Source organism: Lontra canadensis, unplaced genomic scaffold, assembly GCF_010015895.1.
Source record: "Lontra canadensis isolate GAN:19392208 unplaced genomic scaffold, GSC_riverotter_1.0 scaffold116, whole genome shotgun sequence".
Lineage (NCBI taxonomy): Eukaryota > Metazoa > Chordata > Mammalia > Carnivora > Mustelidae > Lontra > Lontra canadensis.
This window is the reverse complement of record NW_022631110.1, coordinates 5,297,527-5,317,563: the sequence shown is the minus strand read 5'-3', so window position 1 is coordinate 5,317,563 and position 20,037 is coordinate 5,297,527. Positions and strand designations below refer to the sequence as shown.

At 38.1% G+C, this 20,037-nt stretch overlaps 1 protein-coding gene across 5 annotated transcripts in view; it reads right to left on the bottom strand.

Moving 5' to 3' along the window:
* Nucleotides 1-20,037, bottom strand: part of CNKSR2 (connector enhancer of kinase suppressor of Ras 2) — a 279,802-nt gene that overhangs the window by 36,607 nt on the left and 223,158 nt on the right. For all 5 annotated transcript variants that reach the window (XM_032840743.1, XM_032840740.1, XM_032840741.1 and 2 more), the window contains 3 exons: nt 16,519-16,586; nt 10,140-10,240; nt 7,273-7,819 (listed from right to left, as the gene is read on the bottom strand). In XM_032840743.1, the coding sequence (XP_032696634.1) occupies nt 7,273-7,819; nt 10,140-10,240; nt 16,519-16,586 (716 nt within the window). The remainder of the gene's footprint in view (nt 1-7,272; nt 7,820-10,139; nt 10,241-16,518; nt 16,587-20,037) is intronic.

The following is a 20,037-nucleotide window of genomic DNA, read 5'->3' as shown; positions in this document are numbered from 1 at the left end:
GAGGGGGATATCATGCAAACTGAAGAAAGGGAAGCTTTTGGGATCTTCAGGTTTCTCTGGCAAGGGTGGCCAAGGTAAAGGGCATTGAACTTAGGACATATTCTCATAAAATAAGCTAGAAATTATTCTACTTGAGAACCTGACAATATGACATTACTGACCTGAAAAAAAGCAGTTTGCTTTCCTGATGCATGAAACTAGTAGCAAGCGAAACTGTAAATCCTAGCTTGTCTTACCTACACTGGCAAGGGACCGTCATTCTTTTATGTGAACTTCAGTTCTTATCTGCTCACATCCTCTGCTGGTGTGACACTGTAGCATCGAGAATTCATTATTTTGCCATTTAAATCTGGCTTCCTGGCTTAGGAACATTCGTGAGACTGTTTTCCTGGCAAATGCAGGCCTATTGGCTGTTCACCCAAGTACAAGTTGCAGTAGCTACCATTTTACAAAGGAAACAGGACGAAACTAGGTTGCTTCATCCACCCAGGGAGCCAGTCTGCCTTGGCAGACAGTAGATTTTGGGAGGAAAACAACTGCCCAGGGGTGCTGGAAGATCTGGTTTCTAACCACGAACTGGTTCTCTCACATGTCCTATTCTTGTGGCCTTCATCTTTGAAATGGGATTAAACTGGGAGGGTAGGGTTTCAGTAGTAGAGAAGGTGACTCTCAGTGAGCCATAACACAAAAAGCAGTAATTCTAATTATTCACACCCCAGCTTTGTGGTGTCCAGCATGAAGAGGGTATGCCGGCCATGCAGTACTGTCCTTCTCTTTACAAAATACCCAACATGAAGGATTCTGCAATGGTTTTATTCCTGTTTTATGTCACACAATGGATAAAACATTAACTTCAGTGAATCATATTACTATTATGTAATAAAATGGAAAAAAGTGGTGACAAAAGGGGTTAGCTATTATTTATTCATTCACTTTACTCATTCATTCATTCATCCAATAGTGTCTGGCCTACCAGGGGCCATATATCATTTTAGGCACCAGGTGTACAAAACAGGAATAAAATCTCTGCTCTTCAGAAACTTACATTCTGGTGGGTGGAGATGGAAAATAAATCAGTGAATAATATTTGATATTATACTCAGAGTGATAAAGCTGTGAAGATTATAAAAGAGGGGGCAATATTTCAAAGAATGAATGGTGGTGGTTATGGTGGTGAGGGGGTCCTCTGGGTCAGACTGGGTTGTCAGAGTAGAACCCTCTGAGGGGAAAATATGTGTACTGAGACCCTCATGGCATCTATAAACTCATTTCAGTAAATAGATATATAGTTATTGTTATTTGGAACACAAGTTTTCTTTTGGGTTCCCAAATGTCCAAAGTCAAAAAGGAAAGGAATAGTGAGTGATAAGAATGTAAAGTGAGGGACAGTTCTATTTTAGCTCCTAGGATATGGCTAATGTATTATGTTGAAATGTACAAAATCGCTGATATTTCATCATTTTGACCTACAAAAACAGCAACTCATATGGCTTAACTCAGTAGCTGGAACTGAACAAAGTCAGGGCACGCAGTCAGGTACATGTTATTTACTGAGGTTTGCCAGGATTAATTCACTATTTAAGTATTATAATTGCCCTTATTGCCTAAATCCAAATATGCATAAAATCTATATAAATTACACAATTATAAAAAATTTATTTCAAGACTTACAGTGTGTCACATATGGAAACTAAGTGCTTTCTGCCGTTGCCTCATTTGATCCATATAAAACCTCGGGTACTGCTACTACATGATGTACACATGAAGAAGGTGTGAAATAACTTGATCCATCATACCACTTACAAGTGGTAGAGTGACAAAGCAAGGATTTCAACTGAGAAATATATTCAGAGACTGTATTCTAAGTTCTGATCACTTAGTGTTTATAGGAAAATATGCTTATTCATTTCAAAAGTCAACAATAATTCCTTCTAACTTGCTGTATTTTCAGTTTACATAATATGTATCCCCTTTTAGATATGAAACCTTTCGTTAGTGCCAAGACTTAAATGATGTGATGTGATCTGGGGTATATGTTTGCACACACACACACACACACACACACACACACATTAAAAGAGTGCCACCCTGCTTGAACAAATTTGTTTGCAGATGTAACATACGTAACAGTGGAGAGGCTCATATGGATAGTAATGACAAGCGGTTTTTTCTTTGTCAAAAAAATGACAACATTTTTTTCTTTATGGCCTTAAAAACAAATCAAGGTTAGTCTCAACTACTCATAGTTATTCCATTTCCCTTGCTCTTTGGGTGTATGATGCAATTCTGGCCAATGCAATAGGGAGCTAAGTCTGTTGGAAGGATGTAGGAAAATTTTTCCTTGCTCTTACAAAGAAGACTAAAGTTAGGGTGCCCTAGATGCTGGTCTTTGGCTCTCGGGACGCTGTCTTATAAGAAGTGATGCCTAGAGCTGTTGGCATTACAGAAAATTAGCTGAGAGGCCTGACACGGTAGAGCCACAAAATTCACTCCAGATCAACCCACCTCTGAACTTCTCAATGATAATAATATTTCCTCATCATTTAAGTCAACAACTGAGTGAGGTGTCATTACAAATCCAAACTATAACCAGTATCAGCATTTTAGTTAGACTCTATATCTAATCTTCAAGAAAATATGGTATTAAGAGAATATTTGTTTAATACTTTCTAGATTTTTCTGTGTTCTTTATATATACTTGTTACATAACAAGCCAAGCATAATGCCCTTAAACTTTACAGAAGTGTCGTATTTAGGGTTCTCTGCTATTTTTTCTCTGATTTTAACACATGTCTTTTTATTCATATTCCTCATATAGCTTTCCCATCTCTTTCCTTTAGACCTGAACTGTAACTGAAGATATTAGTGGTGATTATGCCCTTCTAAATTCTTTGTGCATAATTGATCTCAACAATCGATAAAACAGTAAAATGTGCTGTAACACTTTCATTTTCAACTTGCTTCTCTTTTCCTTTTGTGCAGTTTCATATTCTAGGAATATCTTCCCCTTGCCCACATACTTTGTACCTGGATGTTCTTAAAAATAAAATTCATAGCTTTTAAAGACTCTTCAGGAAATTACTCTAGGACCCTTAAAATGATTGAAGAGGATTAATCTTCTTCTGCCCTGTATTGGTAGTCATTATCCATCCTCTCTGCCTCAATAATTCAAGATATTAGGCCATTGAGCTGCATATTTTACATAGCTCTTAACTTACCAATGTTGTACAAAGGAGGTTTAGATTAAAAAAATTACTTAAAAATACATTTCTTAGAGAATCCCACTTTGGAAGCATTAGTCAGTATCTCGGCAGGTAACCTAATGTGCATTGTAGCTACAAGCTGACAGATTTTATCCGCCCTTCCACTTCTGGAAAAAACAAAAACGAAACCAAAAACACCCGGGGTTTTGCTTTAGATTTCTAAGAGCAAGCTAATAAATGTGTAGATTAAGTGAGAATACTGGTAGTTTATCTCTAAGACAATGAAAAAGAGCACATTATAACTTCATCAAGTACATGGAAGCACCGAGAATGTACGGCTAGTAAAGAGGGAAATCAGTAGGATTAAAAGGATAAAGCTTTTGAAAAACCTCATCTAAACTGTCCAGTGTACTAGACAGTTTAAGAAAAGAGCCATTCCAAGTAGACTTCAAACTGCATTAACCAAAACAGTATTTCAGTGTTATTATGGCAGATGATTTCTGAATGAAGTATATTTTTATATTTTGTCCAACTTTTATGATTTATATTCCATGGAAGTTGCATAGGCAGTCATAATTTATTATTTAATTTAACTGAGGTATTAGAAGGCCCACATCTCAGTAAGCTTTGAAACTGCTAATTGGGATAATAGGAAATTACTTGTCTTCTCCCAAATGCCAGTGAAGTAGGTCAGGATAATTAATATGCAAGCTGAATTTCAGTCAAAGGAAAACAAGACAGGTCTCATCTGTGTACTTTTAATATCATTCATTTTACACCAAAATGAGTTCAGCCTGTGCAAAATCATAGTATGATTCAGTTAAATGACTGAATTTCAAAATAAGAGAAAACATAGTCCAATCATGAGGACACAGATTGAAGACTGTCCTAAGGGAGGCTGAATTTATACCTCATAAGCAGGGAAATTGAAAAAAAAAATCTAAGTCACCGATTTAGGTACACCTTGCTTTTTAGACTGCTTTGTAAACTTGTGAGCACTATATAATATACATCATACTATATAAAGTTAAAGTAAATATAAATGATAAGAGAGGAGTTTGGTTGATGACATAGTTCTTCATCTGTAAAGCAGAAGATAGGCTATATTTTCACATTTTATTCTATTACTCCTGCCCACTTGCCTGACGCTTCCTACTTTTAATTTCTTGATAAACTGAGAAAAAATATTTGGACCTGGAGACACAAAATTTATTTCCCCTGCAGGTCTGTACTGGATTACTGCAAGTTCACTTTAGTAGGTCAAACCAAATGCTGGCCTCGAGCAGGCTGGTTTACAGTAACACACCACTGCAGGGCCTCGACTATAACACGCACAGGAGCCGGCAAAGCTGTGGGCGGCAGAGCGAGTGCTCTGGGCAGAGCGAGTGCTCTCAGGTCTGATGGCGTGGCCACAGCTTCTTTCATGCCTATAATTTGGGCTCTTCCTATAGAACACCCAGTAGCTCAATTTGGATAAGAAGCCTGGAATACTTGCTCCTAATGGCTGACCCGGGGCAGTCACGAACACGACATCCCTTAGCCAGGCCTTAAAAATTCTTTTGAAAACACTGATTGTAAAACTGATGTTTCTCAAATTGTGTGTTCATCGACTCGAACATTCCTAAATGTCAAAAACAGTAATGCAGAAAGTCGATCGTTAGGAAGGCAAACATACATTCCGTTAAGTAAAAAACATCTACTAGGCGACCATGAAACACACTGCTCTGCTGAGAAATGTCTGAAGAACACTGACACATCAAGCAGCAAGATCTGGGGGAAATGTCCAGAAAGAAATGGGGTCCTGAACGACAGTGCATAGCCACCTCTAGTGAAGCAGATCTGACTGAAACAGCATTAGCTGCCACACGACATTGAACCAAAAAGCAAAATGTGCAGTACTAGATTTATGGATACACTTCCTACGGTTGTTTGGCCTTATCCCAATTATTCCACGGAAAAAGAGCCCCTGAAAGAGATGGATAATACCGGATAACTGCCCACTTGACTCATTTGGGAAACTGAAGAAAAAACCCACCAACTTAGGAGTGCATCTATATGGTAGAAATGTATCCAGTCAACAAACAGCCAAAAAGCGACACTGGAAGAGCAAACTCGAAAGCCATCTAACTACGGATGCTCTGTGGGCCCAGGTTTGTCTTTCAGGCTCGAGGATATGGTTTCTCCTCTCCAGTACTCCCTCACTCATGGCCAGGAGGAACTGGGGAGTAACTGGCTTAAGCGAGAAAGATAGCATCAATGACTTCTACCTGCGGCCATGAGATGTTTTCTGAACAGAATTCTCTAGTCCAGAGGGCTGTGCAAATGTCAACACAATTTATTTTAAAATAGCAGAGATAAAGTATTTTCCCTGCTCTGTTTGTACAATACTGAACAAACCTCACATAGTTAGAGCCATCGTGCAGCGCCTGGATGACCGTCGAAACGCAGTTTCTAACTCAGCTTTAAATTTTAGAAAACAATGTACTAATTTCGGTAAACATCGTAATGGTAAAAATGTATCATCATCCTTGCCAGAAGTCCTACAGAGGCCTAACGTGGCTCCTAGGTATTTCTTCCACCAGACTCTTCCATAATCTCTGATAAATGTGAATGCTGGGAAGCCATGACAGGTAACAGATGGTAATTACCATTTCCTGCACCAATAGTATACCTTTTGTAATGCTCCTTGTGGAGATTATGGCTAAAATATATTTCAGGTGGAAACTGCATTAACATATGAATTTTATTACAAGAGACTCATATAGGGTAGAAGATATAATTGAATTCCCATTAAATAATGCAATGAAGATCCATCCCATAAAAGGAGGTCTACTATATTTTCTTGTTAATCATCTCCAAAGTGAGCCTCATTTTAAATAAGCCAAACTTAACATGGGGATGAGGCTCCTGACCTGCTGGTCCTCTGTGAGCTCTGAGCTGTTTTCCAGTCATGATGAAGAACTTATGGTACTATATCCCACAGTCAAACTCATTTTCTCACAAAATGGGCTGATGGATATACTCTGCTTATATCCTTTAAAAAGAGAAATCCACTGCCCTAGTGGGACCAGACCAGCAACTGTGGTTTTATCAACATTGGCTTGGGACATCTGCACTAACTGGCCCAAACTTCGTTTTGAACAAAGACATGCAAACAGTTTTATACTACCCCTTTAACACTATTGTTTTGGGGGGGGGTAATTTTACATTCAGGACTTATAGCCAAACCTAGATTTTCTTTCTAAGTAAAATAACTGAGTTTTAGCCTTTCCCTTAAAAATAAGCTGGGTTTCTGGCCTGTTGTAGCACATTAATTAGAAACAGATGCTTGGTAAGGGATGTTGGATAAAGAACTTGATAATTAGTAAACATAGTCTTAATGCCAGCAAGTCAGAGGATTTACTTAATTGACTTTGTCTCTCTTAAGAGTTGATTCACATAAATTGAGTTTTGCAATCGATATACATACCAAGAAAGTAAATAAATGCTTTTGGGAAACTGGTTTTTTCAACTATTTGGACTTGACAGAAGTGCTGTTTGAAATTTCTTCTTGGAAAACCCTTCCGAATTTTTCCTTTAAATCTTTTAATGGTGGAAAAGGAAGTTGTGTGTGTGTGTGTGCATGCACGTGTGTGTCTGTGTATTCACTTACATATTCAAGCAAGGTTCTGCTGACACCCTGTATGAAGCGTTTAGTTTCTTAACCCAAACTCAGGGGACAATGACTGTGGACCAAAGGGATGACGCATGCGAGGGAGAAGAACGTGGGTAAGAGGAGGAATGAAAAGGAAAAGAAATGACTATCATCGGCCTTAAAAGGCAAATGGGTAACTGGGGAAAACCACTGGCTCTAGCTTTGGGTGTCCTGGGATATAGGTTTCGTTATCCATCTTTTGTCCCCCACATTACTCAAGGTCTGAAAGAAAAACTCCAAGGGATACCTAACTTCCTATGCAGCAAGACCATTATTTTAAGAAAAAAGGGAAACAAGATTCTATTTTCTTAAAATAAGCAGTTTGAAAAGGTTAGGAATCTGTGTACACAGGCTAAGCATCTCCAATATACTTACTTTTGTCTCCTATGTTTTCCCCTGCTGCCTCCCCTTCCTCCTCCTCCTCCTCCTCCTCTTCCTCCACTTCTGTGGGCTGCACGTCATCCTGCGGGTCACAGGCACTAACTGGCGCGTTCAGACAGCAGTGGTTGAACCCGCTATCTCGAGGCAGAGTAAAACTTCGAGGCTTGCCCCCATTTCCATTTAACACTTGCATTCTCTCGCTCTCGGCCAGGGGGTACGGCCCATAGTGATCCTGTAGGTGGCACTTCTGAGTCGGAAGAGTGGACTGCCGCCTGTGCTCCGGGGAGATGGCCGCAGAGTCAGAGAAGACAGAATCCTCCAGGGGTAGAGTCTGAAGATAGTGTAATCCTGAGCTTGTCAGGGGCGTCTCGATTAAATCCTGCCAGGAGCGGCGCTGACTGGCTGTCTTGCGAATGGGGGACACCGCACTGCTCCCGGTCACTTCCTGGCGAAACTCCTCATGGGAGGACTGTGACTGAGAGGTCTCTGTGGAAGAGAGCCGGCTGTGTTTTGCTTCCACGTAAGGACTGGCACAACTCATCTGTGGAAAGGAGCCTCTGGTCAGTCTTCATAGAAATAACGGACCACATCTGTCAGCAAGGCACAAGTCAGATTTCCACCGGCTAACATTTACCAGTTAAGTTAATGACTAGTCAAGTTCACAGACATCTCAAAGTTGGGCCCTGGCTGATCTTTTAAGGGACTGAGATGTGGAGTGTTCAAATGCAGCTCTACCAGACTCTCATGAAAAATCTGACATATTAACATGTGAAATTTTACAATGAAGCATAAGAAAATCTGAATGCTTACGTAAGAAATAATCAACAACACAAATCGGAAGTTTTAAAAATCTCTATGCATTTGAAATGTGAACAATTGTTGCCAAATTCATATTTCCGGATTTTATGGAGTTTGGGGCTGAGGGCAAGGAGAGAGACTTTTGGATGTGAAAACAAGATGCCTATAATCAGACAGAACCCCTCCTCTTCCTCACAGCTGAATGTCTCCTCCTATGGGTGCCAAGGAAACTCTTTCTTAGGGTCTGCTCAATTTGTGGCACTTTGTAAAGAGTTAAAAATATAGGCAGGATGAGATTATACCCTGGTGGGGATTAGCATTTGCCTTGAGCATGGGCACCTCAGGGTACATAAACATAAAAGAAAAATGGGATATTTTATTCCCAGAATTTCAGGTTTGGGAACATACCATATAGTATCAAGTGAATGCTGTAAAGGACTTGCAGGCGCCCCCGCTGGGGACAAGGCTCACTCTAGCTCTGGCAGCTAACAGATCAGCCCGGCTCCTTTCTGGCAGAAGGAGCCAACTTTATCAAATGTGGTCACAGCAAACGGGGCTGCAGCTGTGGTCAGGACAAGCCTGGCTGAGGCGAAAGTTCATACTGCCCCTTGGGCTAAAGGAGAAGTTAAGTGGCATCTTCTGGGGGCAGTTTATCTTCCCACATGTTAGTAACATAAATAGTTTCTTTCTTGAAATCCCCATGCTGCTGTGATTAAAGAGCTGGTCATGAAGCTGCAGCTTCCCTTTCTTCCTCTTTCAGAAATATTTTAAAGGCATTATTCAGGCCCTGATGTTTTAGGGGAAGAGGGAAAATATGACATAAACTATATCTTGTCACTGAGTTTGTGATTTCATTTTTATCGCTCATCCTTGCATTCTGTTGCACTCAGTGAACTGCTGCATTAAATAAAGTGTGTATACATATAGGAAAAATTCTTAGGTAATAGACTTTGTCATCCAAAGTTGTTACTAAAATGTGGCTTCCCTTTTAGTTATTGGTCAAAAAAGTGCCCATTTGCTTATTTCAGAAATATTTATTACGCACTTAGTAACTAAGTGCCAGTGCTGTGCTACACCACAGGGATGTGTAGATCAATCCAACAGGGTCCCTGTTCACGGAAGGTCCATAGTCTAGTCCAGTGAGCTGTTTGTAGCCCCAGATATACTGATTTAATGTCTGCATCTGCATTTCTAAAATGTTCCAGAGGTGATTCTTATGCACAGCCAAGGTTGAGAAGTGGCCTCAAATTATGTCACCATCTTGTGTAGTGCCTTTCTTATTTAAAATCCTCTAGAGTAATATGGAGGTATAACTAGGTTGACTGCTGTTGTCACCTAAATTCAGCTTCCATTTCCTGTGTGGAAGACTCAGTCCCAAGATAGGCAGAACTGACTCTTATGATGCCGTAACCATGCAATATATTGTCGAAACTGGGACACTACTGAGATGCTCTTAGTACTTCGGATGGGAAATGTGCATAAAGTGGGATAGTCCCAAGAAAACCAGGACAGTTGTTTACCCCATTAAAAGATTAAAGTACAGTCTATATGCAGAATAATGTACACAGGTTTAAGGAGTCTGGAGTACCATATAAACATATACATTAATCTAGAACCAATGACTATCTAAAAAGATGTATGTTGAAACATGTGTTCAATACAGATGTAATATTAATTTTTATGAGTTTTTTCTGAAGGACACAGGAATGAACTTTATTAGTGTGGAAACACATAAGGTCCATTTACATACCTTTTTCTAAGGAAATATTTTTGTTGCTCATATTTCCATGAAGGCTACTCTGACACAAGTAGGATTTTTTTTTTTTAATAAACCTGGGCAGATATTTGATGCCTGGAATCTGTGGTGACTGTTTCTCCTGATTAAACTGTCTTTGCATACTTAAATATTTTTTCCCCTTATTGCTTTTAGACTCCCTATTTTCCTTCCTCTTAAGAATCCGGAGGTCTGACATGCAATTCACTACATGACTGTTTTTAACGAACGAATGGATATCATCAAAGAATCTGATGCCAAATTACATACATGTCTGCTGGCAACTTACAGAGGGAGGCCGTGGGTATGTATCGTAGGGGGGTGGAGGGCTGTCCTGTTTGGGTGTTGATGGAGTATCTGCCTCTTCCTTGTCACTCTCACTCCAGTAATCTGTAAATTCACACACATAGATACAATAACATTCTATTAAATGTTTCTAGCCATATTTTCAGGAACATACACTACCAGCTAACACAAGGACATTTAAATTCCACTCCTACACTCTGCTCCCCAGCACCTCCTACTCCAGGCCCACCGACATTTATTTTCAGCTGGGTTTTGAGGAAGAAGGAGGAAGGAAGAGTACAATCACCTAATTCCCACCTTTAAAGCAAGCAATTATACACAGCTGCAATTTTAAGGAGTTAAGAAAAAGACATTGCATAAGCCAGATCGGGTTTAGGGTGCTTTAGATTTCAGACCAAATTATCCTGAACCTTTAATTAATGAATGATAACACATAATGCCTCTGAAAGGTGTATCATTTTACCCTAAAAAGGAAAGCAATGTATCTGTAGATCTGTAAAGATCTACAGATATAAAGAGCTCCAGAAATAATGTTCTCAGTTCTCTTTTCTGGCTTCAATTCACTGGTTATCTAACAATCGCTGTTTCCAGAGTCATGCTGACATGAATCTCTAGAACACCATACTCCCACCTCTACTTGAAAACACATGGCAAATTCCGATTCTTGCCAAATGCAAAAGGGCAAATTTGCTGATGTGGGCCGCAAGTTCCAAACTTCCAGAACTACTTAAAAGGGTAGAAAATGTAAGCCGCTAGTTTTGGCAGACCTGAGACAAGAGGGAAGGGAAAAAAACTCGGAGAGATGAATCAGCTGCGTAAGTGAAATACAGCACAAAGGCCAATAATCAAAACCTGTTCCACTAATACCTTAACCACTCTTAACTCTGGGTTAATTCTTTACAAGAGTTACAAGGAAAAACCTATAAGCATTACCCATATGAATCTCAGATGATAAAAGAGGAAAAAAATTATTAAAACATATGTTCACAAAAGAACCATCATGAGGCCTAAATGATATTCAGATTTAGGTGAAAAATCGTGACATGTATTTTTACAGGAACACCTCTCCACCCAGGAATTCCTATACTGTAATACTCATATAAATTTTCCTTGTGGTGTTTATTGATAAGTATAACTAACATTTATTGAGTGCTTACTATATATGCTGAATAGAAATTAGTAGAGCTGGGATTTGAACTAAAAAATCACCTTGCCCTAAACCTTGAGGAGACTCTTGTATGACATAGGTGGGAGAATTGAATTTGGCATATATTCATGATGCTTTTTAAAAAAAAATTTTAAAGTTTTTTTTTTTTTTTTTTTTTCTGTCAGAGAGAGAGAGAGAGAGCCCACCAGCTAGGAGAGCAGCAGGCAGAGGGAGAAGCAGGCTCTCTGCTGGGTAGGGAACCCGATACAGGATTCGATCCCAGGACTCTGGGATCCTGACCTGAGCTAAAGGCAGACACTACCAAATGAGCCACCTAGGTGCCCCTATTCATGATGCTTTAAGCCCCCTCCTCCCTCTGCTTTATTACTCTGGCTCTCAAGTACAGCAATTCTTTAACAATGGAGAGAGATTATTATATTCAGGCCTCAAAATACTAAAACTTTGAAAATGCTATTCCTACTTTAATTATTCCCTTCGACTAAAAGGTAAGCAGAAACTAGTTAATCTAAATTTGTGTCGGTATTTACAATGGACCATGCTGGTGACAGCCAGTATACTAACCAAATACTAATCAAATACGAATTGATGTAGTTGCCCAGAGGTGTACCCAACAAACAATGGTGGGAAAAGCATGAACTATATAGTTGGGTAGATGTAGGTTCAATTCCTGGCTATACCACTTACCATTTCAGTGCTCTTGTCATGGTTACTAAACCCGAGTCTATTTCAACATCGGTAGAAGGGGGCTAATAATAACCGCCTTTCAGAGTTGTGTGTATGTGTGTATGTGTGTGGTGGGGGGACTAAATAAGGTAATATATATTCGAGCGCTTTGCACCTTGGTAGCACTCGATAAATATTAGGACCCTGATCTTCTTGGGTGATTTTGTAGGTAGCATTCTAGGACAGTCTGACCCAGATCACATAGGAGATAAATGCCTTGTGTTTAACTTCTTGGATATTAGTTTCTTTTTTCTCATAGCAATTGCAGCAGTGAAAAGTGAATTCTGAAACTCTAGGTTCTGGGTTAGGTAGTTCTGTGGGAGCTTGAAATACCACAGGGAAGTCATTGCTGGAGGTGAAGATACTCGGCTCCTCCCTATCCCAGCCCCAAGCAGTGGTTTACCAAGATCACTTTGTTTTTACCCTTTCCACTATTTCTTGAAACTCTGGCACCTGTGTTGAGTTTCTCCTTGACCTTTGCACTGATACCTTGGGGGTCTCAAGGAATTAGTACCTCAAGTGGTCCTTATTAGCATGTTGAGAAGGAGATGATTGCCATTTTATCCAATTCTCTATAGCTATCACTATAAGTGACAGATGTGGGAGATTCTGTTTTTCCCCCTCAGCCGAATTAGGAAGAAATCTAGTCCACTATTTGATGTAATTCTTGGTTTACTAAAAAGTACCATCAATCTATAGTTTTCTTGGCTTACCGAAGAAAAGACTGAAATCCCACCTTGTAAATTAACTTCATTTCTCACAGTAAGTTGTGTGTCTTTGACAGAGAATGCCATAGAGGAGCCTACACAGAAAACTCAATCATGGTTTATTTGGGGTTTGTGTGGAAAATTACAGGCACACTGTTTGCTCAGAGGCTGAAAACCAGTTTGATTTGCATTCTAAGAGCAAATTAATTTATTTTTCTTAGCTTTCTATTTAGCACAAAATAAATGGAACTTTTAATGTCTCTTGCAGTGGTATTCAATTTTATAAGTAACTAATCATGAATAAACAGTGTTGTCAGTAGAACAGGAACATTTCCACGTTACTTCTCATGTTGATATAAAAGGATAATTTGAAAAAAAGAATGACTTGTTCATCTAAAACTGCCAAAATTGCAATATATTTCATTCATTTTTATGTGATTAAAGCTTTAGGAAGACCTTGTGTATGAGAGAAAATAATGTGTTATGAATGTCTGACTTGAAGGTAGGAAAATATAGAAAAATAATTAGCAGACAATTAGCCAAATTGTGATCTTGGCATAATTTAGTGTAACCCTGTTTTCTCTAAGTACAATAACAAATAATGAAAGAGAAGCCCACATCCTTTATACTTCCATAGCTACCGATAGCAATTCACTAAACTTTTATTTAAATCAATGCAAGAGTCACTTCCAAGCTGCACGGGGTACTTAAATAAAAAGTGCTTGGCAGTTAGTTTCTCCTTTGCATGTTTGTGAAAGATTCCCAACCCTCAAAGAGCTGTATTTTGTATGAAGTTTAACTTCAGTACTGAGAATGGTACTCTGCAGATGTCAAAGAACTGTATAGAAGTGTCGAGTAGACACAGGCATCCAGTTGTTTTCTATATAGAATATATCATGAGACCTAATTATGCAGAAAGTAGGAAAGTGTCAGATGTTTCTGACTTATGTCAGAGTGCCTGAGGAATATATACTCTGTGGAAATCCAAATTATTTCAGAGATTCTGGTTGCATTGTGCTAGCAAGAGAGGGGTGAATTATTAACTATTAGCTTCTGCCAGTGAATGTTTACCACTCCAGAAGGCACTGAAGTATATACTCACATGACCAGGGCAGCATGAATCCTTGGACTGAATACTTATTGGAACCTATGTGTGCAATATAACTTACCAGTTCTTTAATCCATAATGAAATTTGGCCATATAACACCAGGTACAAAGAAAATTCACTAAAATCAAGACCATGCTAAGCTTCAAAGTGATAAAACACAAGAGTTGAGCCTGAAAATCCAAGATTCCTTATTCATGTAAATCACGTTTTTTCAAAGATTCATTTTCCTCAGTACATTGCTCACTTCTAATTTTTGCCTCTTAAGAAGAACAGAAACAAATCTGTACACCTATAAAGAACTGTTTTATGACTTTAAAAAATGTGAAAAGAAAGACTAGTATTTTTTAGTACTCTTAACACAATCTTAGGCCTATAAATTAAGTTGAAGTATGAAAGGTTTATTCCTTAACCAAACTTTTAACAACGAAGAAATGTGGCTTAATGACTGGCCTGACACACTTCCTAGTTCTGGCTGGGATTTGCCTGTGCACACTGATTTGATGGAGAATGCTTCCACGTTATTTGTGGAACTATCCATGCTGTTTCCCCTCTCAGGGATGCTGTTTGTTACTTCCTTAACTCTCCTTCCTTCTCATCCTGTGAGAACAAGTTCAAATAATGGAGTTGACAAAAAGCCTTTTCCCTTTCCCCTCCTGGAAGCAATCTCTCCAGCTGAATTTCCACAGAACTTGATTTGTACTTTTACATTTCATTTTCTGTATTATATTAAGAGTAGCCTTTCTACTAGAATTCAGTGTAATTTCAGGCAGGATGGGTGCCTATTTCACCTTAATTTAATCAGAGTGCTAGTTGAAGGCATTACACACAAAAGCTTCATATTGAATAAAATATCTTCTCTTCCCCTCTGCTGCTGACTTTACACCAGGCTCACAATCACTTCCTCTAACAAGTCATTTCCTCATTAATCCTGCCTCCTTCCCAGGTTCTTTTTTTTTTTTTAATTTGCATCCACTTAGCAAATTTTTAAAGTCAGTTGCATGCTGTGCAATCATTAGGACTTATTTACTTTATGTAACTCACTAGTTTTTTTGTTTTTGTTGTTCTTTATTTTCTCTTAAGCAATTTCAAGGGTGTATCTATGAGATCCTCAATAAGATGATATATTCGTATTGGCAGGAACCATGTTTGCTATTTCTTTGAACTCTCCCTGCCCTAACTCCTCACTGTTCGGTGCTCTATTCGTGCTCATTCCCTCACCCAATGGCTCTAAACCAGGGCTAGGTAAACTAAGGCCTGGAGACCAAATGAGGCTCTCTGTTTTTACGTACCTGTGGATCAAGAATGGTGTTTACATTTTTAAATGGTTAAGAACCCAGAGGAAGAATAATTTGGTATCAGTGTCCATAAATAAAGCTTTATTGGAGCCCAGCAACATTCCTCACAGCTGCTTTAATACTCTAATGGCTGACTTCGACCAGTTTAGACAGAAATCTTATGGGCTTGCAAAGCCTAAAATACTAACTACTTGGCTCTTCACAGAAAGTTTCCCAACCCCTGCCCTATACATTTGCTGACAGACTGGTTTTGGGATCTGCTTATCTTCTTTAAAGCTCTCTAACTTTTAGCTTTTAGATGTTTAGTAACGTTTTGGCTGAGGTTTTACTCTGAGAGGAAACAGAAGGTTTTTAGGATCTCCACATAAACAAATAGGCAATGCCCACTGGAGACACAACTAGAAATGTGTTTGTGTATGTATGCGCACGTGTGTGTGTGTGTATGTGTATCAAAGAAATATATATATATATAATCAAAGAAATTCTGCAGATATGTATATATATTATATATACCAAAGAAATTCTGCAGATACATATACATATACATATATATACATATATATCAAAGAAATTCTGCAGATTACATATACATATATATGTACATATACATACATATATGTATACATACATATATATATGTATACATACATATATATATGTATGTATATGTACATATATATGTATATGTAATCTGCAGAATTTCTTTGATTTGAGGAAGTCTCAAAAGATTTCCAAAACCTGTTGATGCCTCCAAGGGCGTACAATAAATACTTCTTGGAAATGTAAAGCAACTTTGGAATGGCGACTACAACTTTCAGTAAAATTTTAATTCTGCATAATGACATTGTCTTTTGTAAATCTGAGGTCAATACTGAGGCAAGTTCCATTAGGTCACAGAGTAACAGATGAAGATGACTGAAGAACATAACCAGTTGAGATAATTTATGGAAGAAGGGGTCATCCATCTGAGCTCTTTGCATAAAAGTCCACTTAACTGTCTATGAAACTGCTAAACAGAGAAAAACAATGCACCAACAAGTACCTGAACTTTGGTTGATATTTAGGACCAATTACAGACTTTTAAAGGTTTTTTCCTCCATTGGAAATAGACTGAGAGAGATAGCAACAAACTCCACACTAGGAGCTCAAAAAATTTCAGTTTATTCCCTATTGTTTAGTTTACTAAACCTTACCTATAAGATGCTATGGTTTGGATTCAAAGTGCCCAGAAAACAATAAGCACAGACTGACATATCCATGTTCATTCAAATGACAGTAGTGAGTCACTGCTTAGGATAACAGCAAAACAAAACAAAACAAAAACCCTACAACTGTAAAACAAGTATATATATCCCTTTACCTTGTTCTTGCTTAATCCTCTCTCTTTCTGCATATCCTGCAGTCAACATATTGATTCTGTTAAGCCATCTGAAAAAAAATTAAAATCAGTAACATTGCAACTTAATTTCTTATATTTTACTTCTTAAAAATACGTATTTTAAGAATAAAGATGTGGTGTATATATACAATGGAATATTATTCAGCCATAAAACAGAATGAAATCTTGCCATTTGCAACAACATGGATGGAGCTAGAGTGTTATTATGTTAAGTGAAATGAGTCAGTCAGAGAAAGACAAATGCCATATCATTTCACTCATATATAGAATTTAAGAAACAAAACAAATGAATGAAGGGGAAAAAAGAGAGAAACAAACCAAGGAACCGACTCTTAACTCTAGAGGACAATCTTATGGTTACCAGAGTGGAGGTAGATGGGAGTGAGGCATGCTGGGTGAAATAGGTGATGGGGATTAAGGAGTGCAAGTGTCATCATGAGCACTGGGTGATGTATGGAAGTGCTGAATCAGTACATTGTATACCTGAAACTAATAAGAGAGTATATTAACTATATAGGAATTAAAATAAAACATTAAAATAATGTTTATTTTACTATTTTACTAACTATACAGGAATTACATAAAACTATATAGGAATTAAAATAAAAAATCATTTTTAGAGAGGGAAGAGGGGGGGACAGAGGGTGAGGGAAGAGAGAATCTTAAGCAGACTCCAAGTCCAGCATGGAGCCTGACGAGGGTCTCCACAACCCTGAGATCACGACCTGAGCCTAAATCAAGAGTCGGAGACTTGGGGTGCCTGGGTGGTTCAGTGAGTTAAAGCCTCTGCCTTCGGCTCAGGTCATGATCCCAGGGTCCTGGGATCAAGCCCCGCATTGGGCTGTCTGCTCAGCAGGGAGACTGCTCCCCCCACCCCCGCCTGCCTCTCTGCCTCCTTGTGATCTCTTTCTCTCTGTCAAATAAATAAATAAAACCTTAAAAAAAAAAGAGTCGGATGCTTAACTCAATGAGCCACCCAGGCGCCCCCAAATTCCAAAATGTAATAAAAATATTTAAGATGTTTAAGAATATATGAGATAATTCTATGTAAAAGATGTGTTCTTTGCTACTCTTGACACATGGAGTCTTCAATGAGCTATAATTTGCTGTAGTACAGATTGTTCCCAAACTAAAGATGCTATTTTGATAGAAAAGTCTTAGGCAAACCTATTCATATCTATAATATAGAGGGTTTTATGGTGATCAGAGCCCTATTAATTCTGTTGCTCCAAATTCAGAAGCACTCCAAATATCACTGCTGATTGTGTCTTCAGAACAAATGCTCCTTTACAGATACTTAATATCATACAATATATACTGATGAGGGAGGAAGCTATGAACCTTGCTTGTCAAAATAAGTTTTACTATGAAATGTTAGTTTTGATGAAGGTTATTTAAGTTTAATGATCCAGGGGAAAACACGTCAGGAGTACTTTGGAAATGTGTCTCTAAATACAAGGGTATTAGGTTTTCTAAATGAACAAACATAATTTTAACCTCTGTTCGGATCCTGCAAATTTGTTTCCACAAACAATAGTAACTTAAAAATAAACCTTCCCTCTCTCAGTAGTGCTGCTATTGCCAGTGTAGGAGCCTGCATCGTTTCAGTCGCCATCTTTTGTCCCACCAGATCTCTCCCTGTGTTCATTATTCTGGCAGTTTACACTGCATCAGATTATTGAATCATAAAATCTTTAAATTAACCTGGCAATTTCCCACTGGTCCGTTCTGAGCTATGATCCATATACTTTCTCAAATCAGAAATTAAGGAAGAACCCCTCCTTCCAAACTATCTTAATTTGGAAACAATAGTATAGTTAACATCATTAAAGTGTGGAATAATCTGATCAAGATATATTTTTAAGAAAAAATGGTGTTTGAGAACTTTTTCTCCTAAAAGTTTATCTCCTGTGTCAGATGGAAGATGATATGCTTTGAAATAAGTCATATATTTCAGCATTTATGCCCAGTGGTATTCACTGTGTACAAGACTGTTAGAATATCTTGAAAAGGGAAGAAAGTTGTGTCTTTCACTGACAAAATCACCTCCATGGATATTTGAGCTTTAATTTGAAGAACAAGTCACCTAAAGCTCAACTTTACTTTGATAATTACAATGTAATTATTTTTTTTTTTGGGGAAGTGAAGAAGGGACTGGAACAGAAAGGGAATAAAATAAAGATTGATCAAATAAATTCAGTAGCATATACTCCCACACTCTAGAAAATTACAAATGATAAGAAGTCAACTTCATGATGAATAACCTTTAAAAAATGACTCTAATCACTAAGAAAAGGTCAAAATTGAAATGTAGTCTATAGGTCATTTGTAGTGAGAAAGGTGTTGAATTTGTACTACGGGGCAATTTTTAGCACTCTTAAGAAAGACCTGCCTGATGCTTTTTGGGTGAAAATGATGATAATAGCACTAGAGGAACATGTATTATTAGATTTTAATCCAGTACTTCATACTGACTATTTTAAAAGACATCACTAAAATTTCATTTTGTCAGAAGTTTAAAGAACAATGAATTCCTTATGAGATGAATCAGAAAACTAAAAAGAAGCTTCCTTGATTTTTCGGTGCAACAAATTTACTAAATGCCTGATATATGCTGAACAATGAGCTATGTTTTAGGGGCACAAAAATGAGTAAGACATAATTCCTGCCTTCAGTGAGTTCCAGAATTGCTAAATGTCAGAAGACAATTGAAAAATTCGACTACTTTTCAGAAGAAAAATTCAGTTCGTGATAAAAACTCTTCAGAAAGTGTGTGGCTTACTCAGGCCAGTGTCTACACACACAAAAGGCTGAACACTACACAGCTGTTGGTGCTGTCTTGGATAAACTTGTCCTTAAGGCCTCAGCTAGAAGAGGCTTACGTATATACGTGTTGCAGTATAATTTGGTATGTAAGGCCATGATAACAGGAGATATATATTCATTAACAGAGTCGAGAAATATTTAATGAGAACCTATGTCTGCCAGGTCCTGTTCCAAGCACCAAGGATGCAGAGAGAAACAAAACGAAGTGTCTGCTTTCACAGAGCCTACATCTTAGTGAAGGCAACAGACAATAAATAGGAATACAAATAAACATATGTCAAGTTAGTATCAAGTGCCATTTACAAAAACAACTAGGCAAAAAATTTAGAAAGTCAAAGGTCCTAGGAATGGGGGGAGGCTATTTTAAGAAAAACTGGTTGGGGATACAAGCATTGAATTTAGTGATGGGGAAGTGCTTTAATACTAGGTCTACATTCAGCACCTTACTGTAACACTAATGTTTTAAGACAATATAGGTAAGGGGATATTGAGCCTGAAGTGAACATTCTCATTAAGTTGTCAATAACTGATAATAATGTATTGAGAGGAAAAAACTGAGTAAGAATTATGGGAGAAATGTACAAATAGTAATTACCAAATAGAAATGGATGAATCCTCACAATTGCAAGGACATATGTGCTGACATGATAAGGA